Source organism: Phocoena phocoena, chromosome 16, assembly GCF_963924675.1.
Source record: "Phocoena phocoena chromosome 16, mPhoPho1.1, whole genome shotgun sequence".
NCBI classification, from domain to species: Eukaryota; Metazoa; Chordata; class Mammalia; order Artiodactyla; family Phocoenidae; genus Phocoena; species Phocoena phocoena.
In genome coordinates, this window is record NC_089234.1 from 59828034 (window position 1) to 59847884 (window position 19851).

Here is a 19851-nt window from a genome sequence, read left to right on the forward strand (position 1 = left end):
ATCAGTGATATTAGTCTGTAGTTTTCATTTTTTGTGACACTTTTGTCTGGTTTTGGTATGAGGGTGATCGTGGCCTTGTAGAGGGAGTTTGGGAGTGTTCCTCCTTCTGCTGTATTTTGGAAGAGTTTGAGAAGGATAGGTGTTACCTCTTCTCTAAATGTTTGATAGAATTCGCCTGTGAAGCCATCTGGTCCTGGGCTTTTGTTTGTTGGAAGATTTTTAATCACAATTTCAATTTCAGTGCTTGTGATTGGTCTGTTTATATTTTCTATTTCTTCCTGGTTCAGTCTCAGAAGGTTGTGCATTTCTAAGAATTTGTCCATTTCTTCCAGGTTGTCCATTTCATTGGCATAGAGTTGCTTGTAGTAATCTCTCATGATCCTTTGTATTTCTGCAGTGTCAGTTGTTACTTCTCCTTTTTCATTTCTAATTCTGTTGATTTGAGTCTTCTCCCTTTTTTTCTTGATGAGTCTGGCTGGTGGTTTATCAATTTTGTTTATCTTCTCAAAGAACGAGCTTTTAGTTTTATTGATCTTAGCTATTGTTTTCTTCATTTCTTTTTTATTTATTTTTGATCTGATCTTTATGGTTTCTTTCCTTCTGCTAACTTTGGTGTCTAATTGTTCTTCTTTTTCTAATTGCTTTAGGTGTAAGGTTAGATTGTTTATTTGAGATGTTTCTTGTTTCTTGAGGTAGGATTGTATTGCTATATACTTCCCTCTTAGAACTGCTTTAGCTGCATCCCATAGGTTTTGGGTCGTCATGTTTTCATTGTCATTTGTTTCTAGGTATTTTTTAATTTCCTCTTTGATTTCTTCAGTGATCTCTTAGTTATTTAGTAGTGTACTGTTTAGCCTCCATGTGTTTGTATTTTTCACAGATTTTTTTCCTGTAATTGATATCTAGCTTCATAGCATTTTAGTTGGAAAAGATACTTGATATGATTTCAATTTTCTTAAATTTACAGAGGCTTGTTTTGTGACCAAAGTTATGATCTATACTGGAGAATGTTCCATGAGCACTTGAGAATTGAGTATATTCTGTTGTTTTTGGATGGAATGTCCTATAAATATCAATTAAGTCCATCTTGTTTAACGTATCATTTAAAGCTTGTGTTTACTTATTTATTTTCATTTTGGATGATCTGTCCATTGGTGAAAGTGCGGTGTTAAAGTCCCCTACTATGATTGTGTTACTGTCGATTTCCCCTTTTATGGCTGGTAGCATTTGCCTTATGTATTGAGGTGCTCCTATGCTGGGTGCATAAATATTTACAATTGTTATATCTTCTTCTTGGATTGATCCCTTGATCATTATGTAGTGTCCTTCTTTGTCCCTGTAATAGTCTTTATTTTATTCTATTTTGTTTGATATGAGAATTGCTACTTCAGCTTTCTTCTGATTTCCATTTGCATGGAATATCTTTTTCCATCCCCTCACTTTCAGTCTGTATGTGCCCCTAGGTCTGAAGTGGGTCTCTTGTGGACAGCATATATATGGGTATTGTTTTTGTATCCATTCAGCCAGTCTATGTCGTTTGGTTGCAGCATTTAATCCATTTACATTTAAGGTAGTTATCAATATGTGTGTTCGTATTACCATTTTCTTAATTGTTTTGGGTTTGTTATTGCAGGTCTTTTCCTTCTCTTGTGTTTCCTGCCTAGAGAAGTTCCTTTAGCATTTGTTGGAAAGGTGGTTTGGTGGTGCTGAATTCTCTTTGTTTTTGCTTGTCTGTAAAGGTTTTAATTTCTCTGTCAAATCTGAATAGGACATCCTTGCTGGGTAGAGTAATCTTGGTTGTAGGTTTTTCCCTTTCTTCACTTTAAATATGTCCTGTCACTCCCTTCTGGCTTGCAGAGTTTCTGCTGAAAAATCAGATGTTAACCTTATGGGGATTCCCTTGTATGTTATTTGTTGTTTTTCCCTTGCTGCTTTTAATATTTTTTCTTTAATTTTTGATAGTTTGATTAATATGTGTCTTGGCATGTTTCTCCTTGGATTTATCCTGTATGGGACTCTCTGTGCTTCCTGGGCTTGACTGACTATTTCCTTTCCCATATTAGGGTAGTTTTCAACTATAATCTCTTCAAATATTTTCTCAGTCCCTTTTTTTTACTCTTCTTCTTCTGGGACCCCTATAGTTCGAACATTGGTGCGTTTAATGTTGTCTCAGAGGTCTCTGAGACTGTCCTCAATTTTTTTCATTCTTTTTTCTTTATTCTGCTCTGTGGTAGTTATTTCCACTATTTTATCTTCCAGATCACTTATCTGTTCTTCTGCCTCAGTTATTATGCTATTGATTACTTCTAGAGAATTTTTAATTTCATTTATTATGTTGTTCATCATTGTTTGTTTGCTCTTTAGTTCTTCTAGGTCCTTGTTAAACATTTCTTGTATTTTCTCCATTCTATTTCCAAGATTTTGGATCATCTTTACTATCATTACTCTGCATTCTTTTTCAGGTAGACTGCCTATTTCCTTTTCATTTGTTTGGTCTGGTGGGTTTTTACCTTGCTCTTTCATCTGCTGTGTATTTCTCTGTCTTCTCATTTTGCTTCACTTACTGTGTTTGGGGGTCTCCTTTTTGCAGGCTGCAGGTTCATAGTTCCTGTTGTTTTTGGTATCTTCCCCCAGTGGCTAAGGTTGGTTTAGTGGGTCGTGTAGGCTTCCTGGTGGAGGGGACTGGTGCCTGTGTTCTGCTGGGTGAGGCTGGATCTTGTCTTTCTGGTGGGCAGGACCATGTCTGGTGGTGTGTTTTGGGGTGTCTGTGACCTTATTATGATTTTAGGCAGCCTCTCTGGTAATGGGTGGGGTTGTGTTCCTGTCTTGCTAGTTGTTTGGCATAGGGTGCCCAGCACTGTATCTTTCTGGTCGTTGAGTTGAGCTGGGTCTTTGTGTTGAGATGGAGATCTCTAAGAGAGCTTTCGCCGTTTGATATTATGTGGGACCTGGATGTCTCTGGTGGACCAATGTCCTGAACTCGGCTCTCCCACCTCAGAGGCTCAGGCCTGACTCCCGGCCGGAGCACCAAGACCCTGTCAGCCACACGGCTCAGAGGAAAAGGGAGAAAAAGAAAGAAAGAAAGAAAGAAAGAAAACTAAACTAAACTAAAATTAAATTAAATTAAATGAAAATAAAATTTTAAAGTTATAAACATAAAAAATATATTATTAAACATTAAAAAAACATTAAAAAAGAAAGAAGAGAGCAATCAAACCTAAAAACAAATCCACCAATGATAACAAGCGCTGAAAACTATACTAAAAATGAAAACAAAAAAAGAAACACACAAAAATGGACAGATATAACCCTAGGACAAATGGTAAAAGCAAAGCTATACAGACAAAATCACACAAAGAAGCATACACACACACGTCCACAAAAGGAGAAAAAGGAAAAATATATATATATTAAAAAAAAAGGAAGAGAGCAAGCAAATCATAAACAAATCTACCAATGATAATAAGCTCTAAATACTAAACTAAGATAAACATAAAACCAGAAACAAATTAGATGTAGAAAGGAAACTCCAAGTCTACAGTTGCTCCTGAAGTCCACTGCCTCAATTTTGGGATGATTCGTTGTCTATTCAGGTATTCCACAGATTCAGGGTACATCAAGTTGATTGTGGAGATTTAATCCTCCGTTCCTGAGGCTGCATGGAGAGATTTCCCTTCTCTTCTTTGTTGGCACAGCTCCTGGGGTTTAGCTTTGGCCCCGCCTCCGTGTAGGTCACCTAAGGGCATCTGTTCCCCGCCCAGATAGGACAGGGTTAAAGTAGCAGCTGATTAGGGGGCTCTGGCTCACTCAGGCCAGGGGGAGGGAGGGGAAAGGAATGCGGGGTGAGCCTGTAGCGGCAGAGGCCAGCGTGACGTTGCAACAGTCTGAGGCACAACGTGTGTTCTCCCTGGGAAGTTGTCCCTGGATCACGGGACCCTGGCAGTGGCGGGCTGCAAAGGCTCCCGGGAGGGGAGGTGTGGATAGTGACCTGTGCTTGCACACAGGCTTCTTGGTGGCTGCAGCAGCAGCCTTAGCATTTCATGCCCATCTCTGGGGTCTGCACTGATAGCTGTGGCTCGCACCTGTCCCTGGAGCTCGTTTAGGTGGTGCTCTGAATCCCCTCTCCTCGCGCACCCCAAAACAATGGTCTCTCGCCTCTTAGGCAGTTCCAGACTTTTTCCCGGACTCCTTCCAGGAAGCTATGGCACACTAGCTCCCTTCAGGCTGTGTTCACACAGCCAACCCCAGTCCTCTCCCTGGGATCTGACCTCCGAAGCCCGAGCCTCAGCTCTCAGACCCCACCTGCCCCGGTGGGTGAGCAAAGCCTCTCAGGCTGGTGAGTGCTGGCTGTCAGCGATCCTCTGTGTGGGAATCTCTCTGCTATGCCCTGTGCACCCCTGTTGCTGCGCTCTCCTCCATGGCTCTGAAGCTTCTCCCCTGCCCACTCGCCATCTCCACCAGTGAAGGGGCTTCCCCGTGTGTGGAAACTTTTCCTCCTTCACAGCTCCCTCCCAGAGGTGCAGGTCCCATCCCTATTCTGTCTCTTTTTTTTCTTTTTTCTTTTGCCCTACCCATGTACATGGGGAGTTTTTTGCCTTTTGGGAGGTCTGAGGTCTTCTGCCAGCATTCAGTAGGTGTTCTGTAGGAGCTGTTCCTCATGTAGATGTATTTTTGATGTATTTGTGGGGAGGAAGGTGATCTCTACATCTTACTTCTCTGCCTTCTTGAAGCTGAGAAGGTGATCTCTACGACTTACTCCTCTGCCTTCTTGAAGCTATCTCTTGCATGATTTATTTTTAAAAGTCATTTTGAGTTGCATCTCTTAAAAAGTTTCATTTTCTAACTATTTGTGGCTGGCAAATAGATATGCAATTCATTTATACATATTGACCTTGTATCTAGTAAACTTATAAAACTCACTTATGAATTCTAACTAATTATCTATATATGCTTTTAAAATTTTTCTACGTACAAAATCTATGAATCATGCCAGTTGTTTTTCTTTCCAATATTTTCATCCTCTGTATCTTCTTCTTGCCTTCTGTACTGGCTAGGACTTCTCATTCAAAGTTGAATGGAAGTGGTACTTTTACCCTCTTCCCAGACAATGAAGGAACATTAGAACATTTCAAGTTCACTTACCTGCTCCAGATGTATATGCTATTGTCATATGTTTTATTTTTTTCTGTATTTTAAATTCCATAAGAGTTTATTATAATTATTTTATACATTTAGTATTCATTTAGATTCACTCACAGATTTACCATTTTCATTGCTCTTCATTCCTTCCTGCTTTTTTTTTACTTTCCACTTGTGATAATCTTTCTGCACAAAGAACACTCTCTAGTATTTCCTTTTGTACAGATCTACTGGTGACAAGTTCTCTATTCGTTTGTCTGGAAGCATCTTTATTTCACCTTTATTTTGGAAGGATATTTTTTCTGAGTATAGAGTTCTAAGTTGACAGTTATTTTCTTTCAACACATCGAAGGTACCATTCCATTACCTTCTGGCTTTCATTTCTGCTGTTGAGAAGTCAGCTATCTAACAGTGACTCCTTTGAAGGCAAGCCTTTCTTCTTCTTCTTTGGCTACTTTTAAGTTTCTTCTTTGTCTTTTGCAGTTTTACTATTGATGTGTCTAGATGTGGATTTCTTTTCCTTTATACTGGTTGTATTTGATGGAATTCTTAAATCTATAAATTAATGTCTTTCATCATTTTGGAAAATTCTCAGCCACCATCTCTGCAAATATTGTTTCTTCCCATTCTCTCCCTCCTCTCCTTCTGAGATGCTAATAAAATTAAAAATATATTAGGCCTTTTCACTCTATCCTCTGTATCTCTCACCCTCTCCTATATTTTACTTCTTTCTGTCTTTCCATACTTTATTTTGAATGGTTTCTTCTGATTTATTTCCAGGTCAATCTATCTCTCTTCTGTCTAATCTGCAGTTAAATCCATCCATTAAATTTTATTTCTAAAATTTTCATTTGTTTTTTAAAAAATCAAGTTATCTGCCAATACTCTCAACCTTACCTTTTATCTCCATGAATCTAGCAAGTATAATTATTTTAAAGGCTATGTCTGATAAATCCAGTAACTAGATCTCCTATCTGTGTCTGTTTCAAATGTCTACTGTTTCTGTAGGTGTTTTCCTATGTGTCTGCTTATTTTTTATTGTATGACTAACTTTGTATTTGCAAAATTATTTGTAGAAATAATGTAAGGTTTAGGATAATGTTATCTCCTCCCAGGGATGATTAATGTTTTCTTTGGCCTGGAACCAGTGATATCAGCACTCTGGGATCACCAGCATTCTAGGACTACCTCAATCCAATTTACAAGATTGGGATGATCGAAAGATGAGCTACAGTCTCTGAGAGAGCCTACAACATGTTCTTCTGTTCTACAGTAGTGGCCTTTAAAATTCCAAACCAAAGCAAAAATGTTTCAACCTACTTTAGCAATCCCTGGACATGAATCTCTATGGCTTTGGTCTTTCTAGTTTATCAAGTATAGCTCAGCTTCTTGGCCTCTCAGCCTTACCCTCTTTAATCAATACAAATCCCCAGAGGAAAAAGCACATCTAAACCCCAGCTTCACCTTCCTGGGACTTCTCTTCTTCTGGTTCTTGCCTGGTAATTTTTGCTATCTTGTTAGCTCTCTAGAGTCTACAGGCAGATGTGTTTTATGTTTTGTCTAACTATTTTAACATTTCCTAGTGGGAGCATTGTTCTGATTACCTAGGATGCCATAACTAGAAACAGAAGTAAATATTTAATTATTGATGATGACAGATAATGAACAAATAGTGGTTGAAGGGACTGTGGAAGCTTTTAAAAAATGGATAGAATCGTGGTCTGAATCAAGTAATACTGACCTAAGGGATAACTGTTGGATTAAAAACTTGAGAGAAAGCCCTCTAGGTTTCATCTAAGTTGCTATTACTAGGCCACTTACCTATCTTTGCTGAGGATGTAAATGTACACACTAATTCAATTTATTCAGATATAGTCTATGCTTCCTCTTTTGGGCAACAAGCATTTACTAAGCAACTACATGTTAGACTCTCTTCTAGAAATTTGGTAATTTGATAATAAGTGAGAAGAGATACACATAGAGCTTGGTTATGAAGGAAAGAGAGTCAGAGAGGGAGAGTTTGATAACACAGGGAACACAAAAAATATACTGGCATAAGATTCTGGAAGGGGGTAATGGGATTAAGAACAGGTGGAAGAGCTAGCCCTGAGCAGGAAAATGCCACCTCTTACTTGAATTTAAGGAAATAGTGTGAAAGTAGGTATGGATACTATTAAACTCACAGGGTTTAGGAATTTGCAAGCTTGTATCTGTTAAGCTCAATTTTCCAGGAGAGGTAGGAGGCAAAGTTAAATGTGGGATGAGGAGCCTGATGTGAAGTCTTAGAATAACTAATGAGAGGGTTATGGGGGAATAAAATCTAATTAGAAACACAAGCAGTGGTCCAATCCACACTATTACATGATTTTTCTCTAGCAATGTTCAGTAACCTGGATATAGGATAAATGGCTAAATTTATCCAAGATTAGGAGTTTATAGAGTATATATGGTGGAAAGACAATGGAGCAGAGATTGAACAGAATGACAATATGGTCTAATTTCGACAGAAAAGGAAGCAACACACGAGGAAGGAAGGAAAAAAGTTGAGAGATGTCAGGAGCCTAAAGGTTTAGGCATACTAAATTATTAGGCATGCTAATTTTTATTCTAAGTAAGTCCTGAATGGCCACTGAAGTAGTTTGCTGGAGTAGAATATAAATGCTGGATGTTGGAATTGAGATGACAAAGGGTATTAAAGGCTAGGTCAGTGTTTCTTAACCTTTATTCATCATTGTTCCCTTAAGTTGCCTTTTTAGATATATTTTCCTTAATTGCCCCTCCTCCCCAAAGAAGTTTTTTTAAAAAAAATATTTAAGTATTTATTTATTTATTTAGGTTGTGCCAGGTCTTAGCTGCAGCACGTGGGATCTTTGTTGCGGCATGCGGGCTTTTTAGTTGCAGCATGCATGTAGGATCTAGTTCCCCCACCAGGGATCGAACACGGGCCCCCTGCATTGGTAGCGTGTAGTCTTACCCACTGGACCACCAGGGAAGTCCCTCAAAGAAGTTTTAACACCACAAATATACTGTGTATCTGTTGTAATATCTAAAATGTTTTACTCCCCCGGAACCAATTTTCACACCCTTGAGGGTGACCTCCCCTTTGTAGAAAACTCCTGGGCTAGGGGGCTGAATGGTGGTTCACATGCCTGCGGAAGTAACTTTGCTGAATGGCAATTCTTTTTTTTTTTTTTTTTAACATCTTTATTGGGGTACAATTGCTCCACAATAGTGTGCTAGCTTCTGCTCCACAACAAAGTGAATCAGCCATACATATACATATGCTCCCATGTGTCTTCCCTCTTGCGTCTCCCCCCCTCCCACTCTCCCCATCCCACCCCTCCAGGCTGTCCCAAAGCCCCGAGCTAATATCCCTGTGCCTTGTGGCTGCTTCCCCCTAGCTATCTACCTTACCACGTTTGTTAGTGTGTATATGTCCATGACTCTCTCTCGCCCTGTCAAAACTCACCCTTCCCCCTCCCCATATCCTCAAGTCCGTTCTCCAGTAGGTCTGCGTCTTTATTCCTGTCTTACCCCTAGGTTCCTCATGACATTTTTTTCCCTTAAATTCCATATATATGTGTTAGCATACGGTATTTGTCTTTTTCTTTCTGACTTACTTCACTCTGTATGACAGACTCTAGGTCTATCCATCTCATTACAAATAACTCAATTTCATTTCTTTTTAAGGCTGAGTAATATTCCATTGTGTATATGTGCCACATCTTCTTTATCCATTCGTCCGATGATGGGCGCTTAGGTTCTTTCCATCTCCGGGCTATTGTAAATAGAGCTGCAATGAACATTTTGGTACATGACTCTTTTTGAATTTTGGTTTTCTCAGGGTATATGCCCAGTAGTGGGATTGCTGGGTCATATGGTAATTCTATTTGTAGTTTTTTAAGGAACCTCCATACTGTTCTCCATAGTGGCTGAACCAATTCACATTCCCACCAGCAGTGCAAGAGTGTCCCCTTTTCTCCACACCCTCTCCAGCATTTATTGTTTCTAGATTTTTTGATGATGGCCATTCTGACTGGTGTGAGATAATATCTCATTGTAGTTTTGATTTGCATTTCTCTAATGATTAATGATGTTGAGCATTCTTTCATGTGTTTGTTGGCATTCTGTATATCTTCTTTGGAGAAATGTCTGTTTAGGTCTTCTGCCCATTTTTGGATGGGGTTGTTTGTTTTTTTGTTATTGAGCTGCATGAGCTGCTTGTAAATTTTGGAGATTAATCCTTTGTCAGTTGCTTCATTTGCAAATGTTTTCTCCCATTCTGAGGGTTGTCTTTTGGTCTTGATTATGGTTTCCTTTGCTGTGCAGAAGCTTTGAAGTTTCATTAGGTCCCATTTGTTTATTTTTGTTTTTATTTCCATTACTCTAGGAGGTGGGTCAGAAAGGATCTTGCTGTGATTTATGTCATAGAGTGTTCTTCCTATGTTTTCCTCTAAGAGTTTGATAGTTTCTGGCCTTACATTTAGGTCTTTAATCCATTTTGAGCTTATTTTTGTGTATGGTGTTAGGGAGTGATCTAATCTCATACTTTTACATGTACCTGTCCAGTTTTCCCAGCACCATTTATTGAAGAGGCTGTCCTTTCTCCACTGTACATTCCTGCCTCCTTTATCAAAGATAAGGTGTCCATATGTGCGTGGGTTTATCTCTGGGCTTTCTATCCTGTTCCACTGATCTATCTTTCTGTTTTTGTGCCAGTACCATACTGTCTTGATTACTGTTGCTTTGTAGTATAGTCTGAAGTCAGGGAGCCTGATTCCTCCAGCTCCTTTTTTCGTTCTCAAGATTGCTTTGGCTATTCGGGGTCTTTTGTGTTTCCATACAAATTGTGAAATTTTTTGTTCTAGTTCTGTGAAAAATGCCAGTGGTAGTTTGATAGGGATTGCATTGAATCTGTAGATTGCTTTGGGTAGTAGAGTCATTTTCACAATGTTGATTCTTCCCATCCAAGAACATGGTATATCTCTCCATCTATTTGTATCATCTTTAATTTCTTTCATCAGTGTCTTATAATTTTCTGCATACAGGTCTTTCGTATCCTTAGGTAGGTTTATTCTTAGATATTTTATTCTTTTTGTTGCAATGGTAAATGGGAGTGTTTTCTTGATTTCACTTTCAGGTTTTTCATCATTAGTATATAGGAATGCCAGAGATTTCTGTGCATTCATTTTGTATCCTGCTACTTTACCAAATTCATTGATTAGCTCTAGTAGTTTTCTGGTAGCATCTTTAGGATTCTCTATGTATAGTATCATGTCATCTGCAAACAGTGACAGCTTTACTTCTTCTTTTCCGATTTGGATTCCTTTTATTTTCTTTTCTTCTCTGATTGCTGTGGCTAAAACTTCCAAAACTATGTTGAATAAGAGTGGTGAGAGTGGGCAACCTTGTCTTGTTCCTGATCTTAGTGGAAATGCTTTCAGTTTTTCACCATTGAGGATGATGTTTGCTGTGGGCTTGTCATATATGGCCTTTATTATGTTGAGGTAAGTTCTCTCTATGCCTACTTTCTGGAGGGTTTTTATCATAAATGGGTGTTGAATTTTGTCGAAAGCTTTCTCTGCATCTATTGAGATGATCATATGGTTTTTCTCCTTCAATTTGTTAATATGGTTTATCACATTGATAGATTTGCGTATATTGAAGAATCCTTGCATTCCTGGAATAAACCCCACTTGATCATGGTGTATGATCCTTTTAATGTGCTGTTGGATTCTGTTTGCTAGTATTTTGTTGAGGATTTTTGCATCTATGTTCATCAGTGATATTGGCCTGTAGTTTTCTTTCTTTGTGACATCCTTGTCTGGTTTTGGTATCAAGGTGATGGTGGCCTCGTAGAAGGAATTTGGGAGTGTTCCTCCCTCTGCTATATTTTGGAAGAGTTCGAGAAGGATAGGTGTTAGCTCTTCTCTAAACGTTTGATAGAATTCACCTGTGAAGCCATCTGGTCCTGGGCTTTTGTTCGTTGGAAGATTTTTAATCACAGTTTCAATTTCAGTGCTTGTGATTGGTCTGTTCATATTTTCTATTTCTTCCTGATTCAGTCTTGGCAGGTTGTGCATTTCTAAGAATTTGTCCATTTCTTCCAGATTGTCCATTTTATTGGCATAGAGTTGCTTGTAGTAATCTCTCATGATTTTTTTTATTTCTTCAGTGTCAGTTGTTATTTCTCCTTTCTCATTTCTAATTCTATTGATTTGAGTCTTCTCCCTTTATTTCTTGATGAGTCTGGCTAATGGTTTATCTATTTTGTTTATCTTCTCAAAGAACCAGCTTTTAGTTTTATTGATCTTTGCTATCGTTTCCTTCATTTCTTTTTCATTTATTTCTGATCTGATTTTTATGATTTCTTTCCTTCTGCTAGCTTTGGGGCTTTTTTGTTCTTCTTTCTCTAATTGCTTGAGGTGCAAGGTTAGGTTGTTTATTCGAGATGTTTCCTGCTTCTTAAGGTGGGCTTGTATTGCTATAAACTTCCCCCTTAGAACTGCTTTTGCTGCATCCCATAGATTTTGGGTCGTTGTGTCTCCATTGTCATTTGTTTCTAGGTTTTTTTTTATTTCCTCTTTGATTTCTTCAGTGATCACTTCATTATTAAGTAGTGTATTGTTTAGCCTCCATGTGTTTGTATATTTTACAGATCTTTTCCTGTAATTGATATCTAGTCTCATGGCGTTGTGGTCAGAAAAGATACTTGATACAATTTCAATTTTCTTAAACTTACCAAGGCTTGATTTGTGACCCAAGATATGATCTATCCTGGAGAATGTTCCATGAGCACTTGAGAAAAATGTGTATTCTGTTGTTTTTGGATGGAGTGTCCTATAAATATCAATTAAGTCCATCTTGTTTAATGTATCATTTAAAGCTTGTGTTTCCTTATTTATTTTCATTTTGGATGATCTGTCCATGGGTGAAAGTGGGGTGTTAAAGTCCCCTACTATGAATGTGTTACTGTCAATTTCCCCTTTTATGGCTGTTAGTATTTGCCTTACGTATTGAGGTGCTCCTATGTTGGGTGCATAAATATTTACAATTGTTATATCTTCTTCTTGGATCGATCCCTTGATCATTATGTAGTGTCCTTCTTTATCCCTTTTAATAGTCCTTATTTTAAAGTCTATTTTGTCTGATATGAGAATTGCTACTCCAGCTTTCTTTTGGTTTCCATTTGCATGGAATATCTTTTTCCATCCCCTTACTTTCAGTCTGTATGTGTCTCTAGGTCTGAGGTGGGTCTCTTGTAGACAGCATATATAAGGGTCTTGTTTTTGTATCCATTCAGCCAATCTGTGTCTTTTGGTGGGAGCATTTAGTCCATTTACATTTAAGGTAATTATCGATATGTATGTTCCTATTCCCATTTTCTATATTGTTTTGGGTTCGTTATTATAGGTCATTTCCTTCTTTTGCATTTCTTATCTAGAGAAGTTCCTTTAGCATTTGTTGTAAAGCTGGTTTGGTGGTGCTGAACTCTCTCAGCTTTTGCTTGTCTGTAAAGGTTTTAATTTCTCCATCAAATCTGAATGAGATCCTTGCTGGGTAGAGTAGTCTTGGTTGCAGGTTTTTCTCCTTCATCACTTTCAGTATGTCCTGCCACTCCCTTCTGGCTTGTAGGGTTTCTGCTGAGAGATCAGCTGTTAACCTTATGGGGATTCCCTTGTGTGTTATTTGTTGTTTTTCTCTTGCTGCTTTTAATATGCTTTCTTTGTATTTAATTTTTGATAGTTTGATTAATATGTGTCTTGGCGTATTTCTCCTTGTATTTATCCTGTATGGGACTCTCTGTGCTTCCTGGACTTGATTAACTATTTCCTTTCCCATATTAGGGAAGTTTTCAACTATAATCTCTTCAAATATTTTCTCAGTCCCTTTCTTTTTTTCTTCTTCTTCTGGAACCCCTATAATTCGAATGTTGGTGCGTTTAATGTTGTCCCAGAGCTCTCTGAGACTGTCCTCAGTTCTTTTCATTCTTTTTTCTTTATTCTGCTCTGCAATAGTTATTTCCACTACTTTATCTTGCAGGTCACTTATCCGTTCTTCTGCCTCAGTTATTCTGCTATTGATCCTATCTAGAGTACTTTTAATTTCATTTATTGCGTTGTTCATCGTTGCTTGTTTCATCTTTAGTTCTTGTAGGTCCTTGTTAACTGTTTCTTGCATTTTGTCCATTCTACTTCCAAGATTTCGGATCATCCTTACTATCATTATTCTGAATTCTTTTTCAGGTAGATTGCCTATTTCCTCTTCATTTGTTAGGTCTGGTGGGTTTTTATCTTGCTCCTTCATCTGCTGTGTGTTTTTCTGTCTTCTCATTTTGCTTATCTTACCGTGTTTGGGGTCTCCTTTTTGCAGGCTTCACGTTCGTAGTTCCCGTTGTTTTTGATGTCTGTCTCCAGTGGCTAAGGTTGTTTCAGCGGGTTGTGTACGCTTCCTGGTGGAGGGGACTAGTGCCTGTGTTGTGCTGGATGAGGCTGGATCTTGTCTCTCTAGTGGGCAGGTTCACGTCTGGTGGTGTGTTTTGGGGTGTCTGTGGCCTTGTTATGATTTTAGGCAGCCTCTCTGCTAATGGGTGGGGTTGTGTTCCTGTTTTGCTAGTTGTTTGGCATAGGTTGTCCAGCACTGTGGCTTGCTGGTCGTTGAGTGAAGCTGGGTGCTGGTGTTAAGATGGAGGTCTCTGGAAGATTTCCACCGTTTAATATTATGTGGAGCTGGGAGGTCTCTTGTTGACCAGTGTCCTGAAGTTGGCTCTCCTACCTCAGAGGCAGAGCCCTGCCTCCTGGGCTGGAGCACCAAGAGCCTTTCATCCACACGGCTGCTAGTGTTGGAGGGTCTCCTGCAGAGACGGGGGACAGCTGTGGTTCACCAAGGGACGAGGACACTCCTGAATGGCAATTCTTATTGTCAGGCTCCTTTTTCACATGATAGAAAACGGTACTCAGGTCTCACTGAAATATTAGTCAGTAAAATTCAATATTTCACTTGATTTTATGATGTCAAGGAACTTATCTTTTGAAAATTCTTTGGAACTTAATATACTTTTGGAATATATTTAGGTTGCTAATAAATGCTCATTGAACAGTTTAAATGCTGTTGAACAGGCATTTTGTTTCATGGGTGTTAATTATGGATACTGATATGGGGAAGAATATTTAACATGAGAAACTATTTACATTTTATTTGGTCAATGTTTTCCTATTCACAAAAGACTAAATTGTTTACTACTGCTATTTTACAACTTGTCACTTGGGGGCAGCAAAAACGTTGAGGAATCACAGAAGTAGGACAGCATTTAAACAGTAGGACAGATAGGCACTGTATTAGGCATGGTAAGGAAATAAAAATTGAAAAAATCACCCGAACGCCTTGCCTCAAAAGATATCATAGTCTAGTAAAGGGGAAAAGACATTGAACATGAATAATTATAATACAAGATGGCATAGGATAAGTGAAATGAGAGGCACAATGTGCTATAGGTATTCAGAAGAGGGATAGATCAAAGTTGGCTGCAGGGAAGTAGTCAAAGGTTCATGAAAAACAAGCATTTAAGTAAACCTTGAAATATGACAGGTAGCGATCTACAGGGAAAACCTTCCCAGTTACTAGAATGATACGAAGTAAGGAAGGAAGTGGTGAAAAACTCAGGGCATTTTGGGGGAAATACAGACTACACAGTTGCCCCTTGAACAACATGGGTTTGAAATGCAGAGGTCCACTTATATGCGGATTTTTTTCAATAGTAAATACTACAGCACTACACGATCTGCAGTTGGGTGAATCCCCAGATGTGGAATCATGGATATGGAAAAACTATGGATACAGAGGAACCATGATATGGAGGGCTGACTTTAAGTTATACATGGATTTTTTTACTTCACAGAGGGTTGACGCCCCTAACCCCCATTGTTCAAGGGTCAACTGTAATTTGATGTGTTTAAAATACCTAGTACATACACAGAGGAGCTGAGAGACATTTGGAAAGGACAGCAACCAGTTATGAATATTGGGCTAAGGAGTCTGGATTTCAGTCGATAAAAAGAATCCATTAAAGGGGTATATGAGGGACAGTGACAGGGCAGAGGAAGAGGGAAAGAAACACAGACAGACACATACACATATGCAAGCCATGTCCAGAGGTGTGGTTAGATAAGATTGATTTGGCTGTCAGCTCTGTTCAGGTAGAGTGACGAATATGAGCCAGACAAGGGATTAGGTGCTAGAGACACTGGGCAAACAATAGCAGGACACGAACAGTTTACTGTCTCTTCTCCACTAGACATATTTGGGAGGCCCAGAAAGGTTAAATAACACCCTTGGGCTTTCATTTTCCCGCACAAAAATAGGCCTATGACCATTGGTCTAATGACAACAGAAACAAAATGCCTATGTTCAACAGCGGCCATATAAAAATATAAGAGAAGCAACTCTCAGCTTTCTTCTGATACCTAAGAAAATAGAAGAGGTTTCTCATATCTCTCAGCTATTTCAAATTTTTTTTTTTTTTTTTTTTTTTTTTTTTTTTTTTTGCGGTACGCGGTCCTCTTACTGTTGTGGCCTCTCCCGTTGTGGAGCACAGGCTCCGGACGCACAGGCTCAGCAGCCATGGCTCACAGGCCCAGCCGCTCCACAGCATGTGGGATCTTCCTGGACCAGGGCACGAACCCGTGTCCCCTGCATCGGCAGGCGGACTCTCAACCACTGTGCCACCAGGGAAGCCCTCAAATACTTTTTATTCAAGGGAGCCTGGATCTGTGGTTATATCACACATGGCAGTAATAAATAAGTGATAATAAATCCTTCATACTTCCTAAAGTGACCATTATGGATTTCCAATCTACTAAAAATACAGCACTAACAATAAAAATTAGTTCTAGACACTGATATTTAAAATATGAGCCTTGGATGATAAAGAATAGAATAGTGATTAGATATCTAATTTTCACCTCTCTTCCATGAAGTAAAAACAACAACACACACCTATACTCCTAATATATTTAGAAGTAGCCCAGAGTTTAGTTTAACTATTTGATTAGTTATCACCAATTCTCCATTCCAAACATTCAATAAAAACCAAAAGCTTGGGACTTCCCTGGTGGTGCAGTGGATAAGGCTATGCGTTCCCAATGCAGGGGGCCCGGGTTCGATCCCTGGTCAGGGAACTAGATCCCACATGCATTCTGCAACTAAGACCGGGCACAAACAGATAAATAAATAAATAAAATTAAAAAACAAAACAACAAAAAAACCCAAAAGCTTGGGACTATACCATCTGACTGCTAAATTAATTACACAGTACATAAAAAGACAAGCCAACTGAGCAAGTTATCCTACAGCTGACCACTCTTCTCCTTTGCCTTCTTATTCTGTATCTTACTATAATAGTTTTATGAATCTAATGGTTTATATGGCTCTCTTAATAGTCTGTTTGCTCCATGGGGGCCAAAGCCATGTCATATCTATCTCCCTATCTCTAGCACTTAGACTAGTGCCTGATACATAATTGGCATGCACGTGCATGTGCACATGTGTGTGTTTGTATGAGTGAGTATGTATAAAGGATAAATGATTACTTCAAGGGAACTGGCCTTAGAAAGAATATGAGAGAAAAGAGAACTACTTTGACAACCAACATTGTACTATCTCATGGAAAGTTACTTGAAGAGGAATTCTTACCTGGCGTGTCATTACAAAATATGCATACATTGCCATGGCACTTCCATAAGTGATGAAGTAGGTAACTGGCTCCATGATGTCCCAGGAATATTCCCACCAGGTAAGCCGGGCCAAAATGCCAAACTGTGTGGCCATGTAGGCAAGTCCACCCCATAGCACCAAAGTGGTCCTCTTCTCAGCTTTTCTGCTAATCTCAATTCGTACCTACAGGGCACACATGACTGGTCAACTGTAAAGCATTTTGACATAGAACCAATTTTAAACTCTTATTTAAACTGTTCAATGTTCACTAAAGAAACAGGGCTCGTAATCAAGATATAATTTAGTCTCAATTCTAGGAAATATAGTTTGTCTTCCTAAATAATATCTGTAGTTTTTACTGAGTACTATTTTATAGGCATAACATTTTTGATACACTTGTGTTTTATGTTTCATCCTAGAAGTAGCTGAAAATATGGTGAAATTATGGGAGTGAATAAGTTAGTTTCAGCAGGTCTTTATCCAACCACAAGATTGCTTTCTTTGAAAGAGAGAAATAAAAACATGCCAATGTTCTCTCACTGTAGTGTACAAGATTTAATCTATCATTAGTTTTTTACTCAAAAGGTCTACTAGGGGCAAAACAGCACAGTGGGTCAGAGCACGGACTCTGGATTCAGAATGGCTGAGTTTAGGCCCTGATCTGCACATTACCATAACTTCATTAATGAGTTGTTCTGAGGATTAAATAAGAGAATACAAGTAAAATACTTAGGATAATTCCTAGCACATAGTAAATATTCAATAAGGGATGATAATTATTTTGCTATAGTTGGTACATTAAAAAATGCTTTACATTTTGAAAATACCAGATTTAAATTTCATCCCCTTTCACAACAGTTCCTCAAATTTAATTTATCCAACATTTCTAATGGTCTTAAATTTAATGAAAACAACCTTGAGATATGTGTTCCTTTCTTTTAAAGAAATCAGAAAAAGCACAGTATTAAGAGTATTTGTTCCCTTCCTTAATCTCTAATATAGTCTGGTTTCTTAAAATGGAAATACTTGTATTTTTGTTAAAAAAAAAAAAAAAGGATGACACACGTTCATTGTAAAACACCTACTAGGAAAGTATAAAGAAGAAAAATCATTCATAATCCTACTATTCTATTAGAATTTGGGAATATGTTCCCTCTAATTTTTTTCTTTGTATATATGTGTATGTGTGTGTGTGTGTGTGTTGTGTGTATGCCTATATGCATAATACACTTAAAAACTGGATCATAGTATGCACTAATATACACATTTTATAATTTACTTTTCATAAAATATCATGAAGTGTTTTCTATAGAATATCAGATCTACATGATTGTTTTTAACAGTTGCATAATATTCCATATAATGTTAATTCTTAAGTTGGCTAAAATGATTATCCACCTCACTTAGAACCCTTCTTTATCAGCAATTATTCCAATCTTTGTTGTAAAAGTAGTAAGTCTGGTTAAGGGCAGTATATTTAGATCTCAAAGCTCTATGTCCATTATCAAGGCTCCAAACTATTCCTTTTCAAGTCCTTTCTTAGCTTTAATCAGAAGCTTTTTATGATTCAGTTCCCAAAACTGAATCATATATGCTCTGGAAAAAATACTGGTGAAGAGAAAAGTGTGAAATTTGAATCTGCACCTTTTCCAGGGGCGCCAGTTGTTCTTTGAGATCTTCTAATCTTTCGATAAGCTCCCTTTCCTTGTTTAACTGGTGCTGCTCGATGCACAAAGTAGTGTATAACTGCTGGACCAGTGTCTTTACATCGTTCAGTGTTGCTGCGTTTTCATAGCTTAAGAGGTCTGAAAGAAAAAGATTACATTTTAAAAAATATATATGCCTTAAATGAAGAGTTGCTATTCTTAGGGCTATTAGTGATAAGAACAAGGCAGATTCATCCACTATAGGGGTCCCACCTTCAATGTTAAACTGAAGGAAAGGGATAGTTCCTTTTTAAAAAGGAAGAGTCTATAAATCCTACAAAGTAAGCTCATATTTGGGCAACTTGAAAATTTTGAAGCCAACATCCACCATTATATTCTTGGAAGTATAAGTGCTACAAATGAGGCTACAAGTAATAATAATCTTCATTAGATAAAGACAAAAAATTTAAAGTAATATGTCAAAAACTAGTAGAGAGGCTTACAATTAATCTGATTATCATGCTTATTAAAATTCAGATCTATAATTTATCTGTGGTCTTGCCATTTTAAGTGGTCATTTTTCCCTTTAGTAACTAACACTTAAGGAAAAAATATACAGTATTTCAAATTTGCCAATACAAGGGTATAAATAAAAATACCATTATCCTAATAATCTTAGCCCCTATATACCTTCCCCCTAGCATATCAATTTTTATTTGTTCCCATTGGGCAAAGACATAGAATAGCTGTATGGGTCTCAATATCAAGCTTGAAAGGGCATGAAGTTATGAGAATAACTAAAAAGGTAAAAGATTAAATAATTCTTTGATTCAATATCCTCTTCTGTGAGTAGCATGTGCTTCTAGAAATCTAAAAATTATGTTTTGAAAATTTAATAAAAAGTCAGCTGATCTCAGCTGTCAAATAACTTTTTAAAAAGCACCAGAAGTAAAGCTTTTGTTTTAGAATCTTATTAGCCTTAAATGTGACATTTTCTTAGCTACAGCAGAAGGTCAGCCTTTTTCTAAGTCAAAATAAGCCACAGTTAGAATTAGTCATGTGTGTATTTCAAATATTCTTCAAGGATGTCCTTTAGTACAGTTATCACAGAAATTCAATCAATAAAAAAATTCAAATAAGGGTAGCAAATTGGATTAGAGAAGAGCTGATATAGTAAAATGGGATATAGCACCTAGCATAGTATCTTGCATGCTTTAATGAATGTGTGCTGCATTAATGGGAAAAGATAAAAGCAAGAACACTTAGAGTTCTAGAAGTCGTCTATGTCAGCAGAGTCTGCTTTGCACTAAAGTTGCAGCTCATATTCACATATGGTTCTACACTTTCCAAGGTT

General features: G+C 37.9%; 1 protein-coding gene across 1 annotated transcript in view; it reads right to left on the bottom strand.

Moving 5' to 3' along the window:
• The window catches only part of MCU (mitochondrial calcium uniporter), a 216723-nt gene that overhangs the window by 7625 nt on the left and 189247 nt on the right, over positions 1–19851 (bottom strand). Inside the window, exons 5-6 of the mRNA XM_065894688.1 lie at positions 18496–18656; positions 16831–17034 (exon numbers count right to left, since the gene is read on the bottom strand). Coding sequence (XP_065750760.1) covers positions 16831–17034; positions 18496–18656 — 365 coding nt within the window. The remainder of the gene's footprint in view (positions 1–16830; positions 17035–18495; positions 18657–19851) is intronic.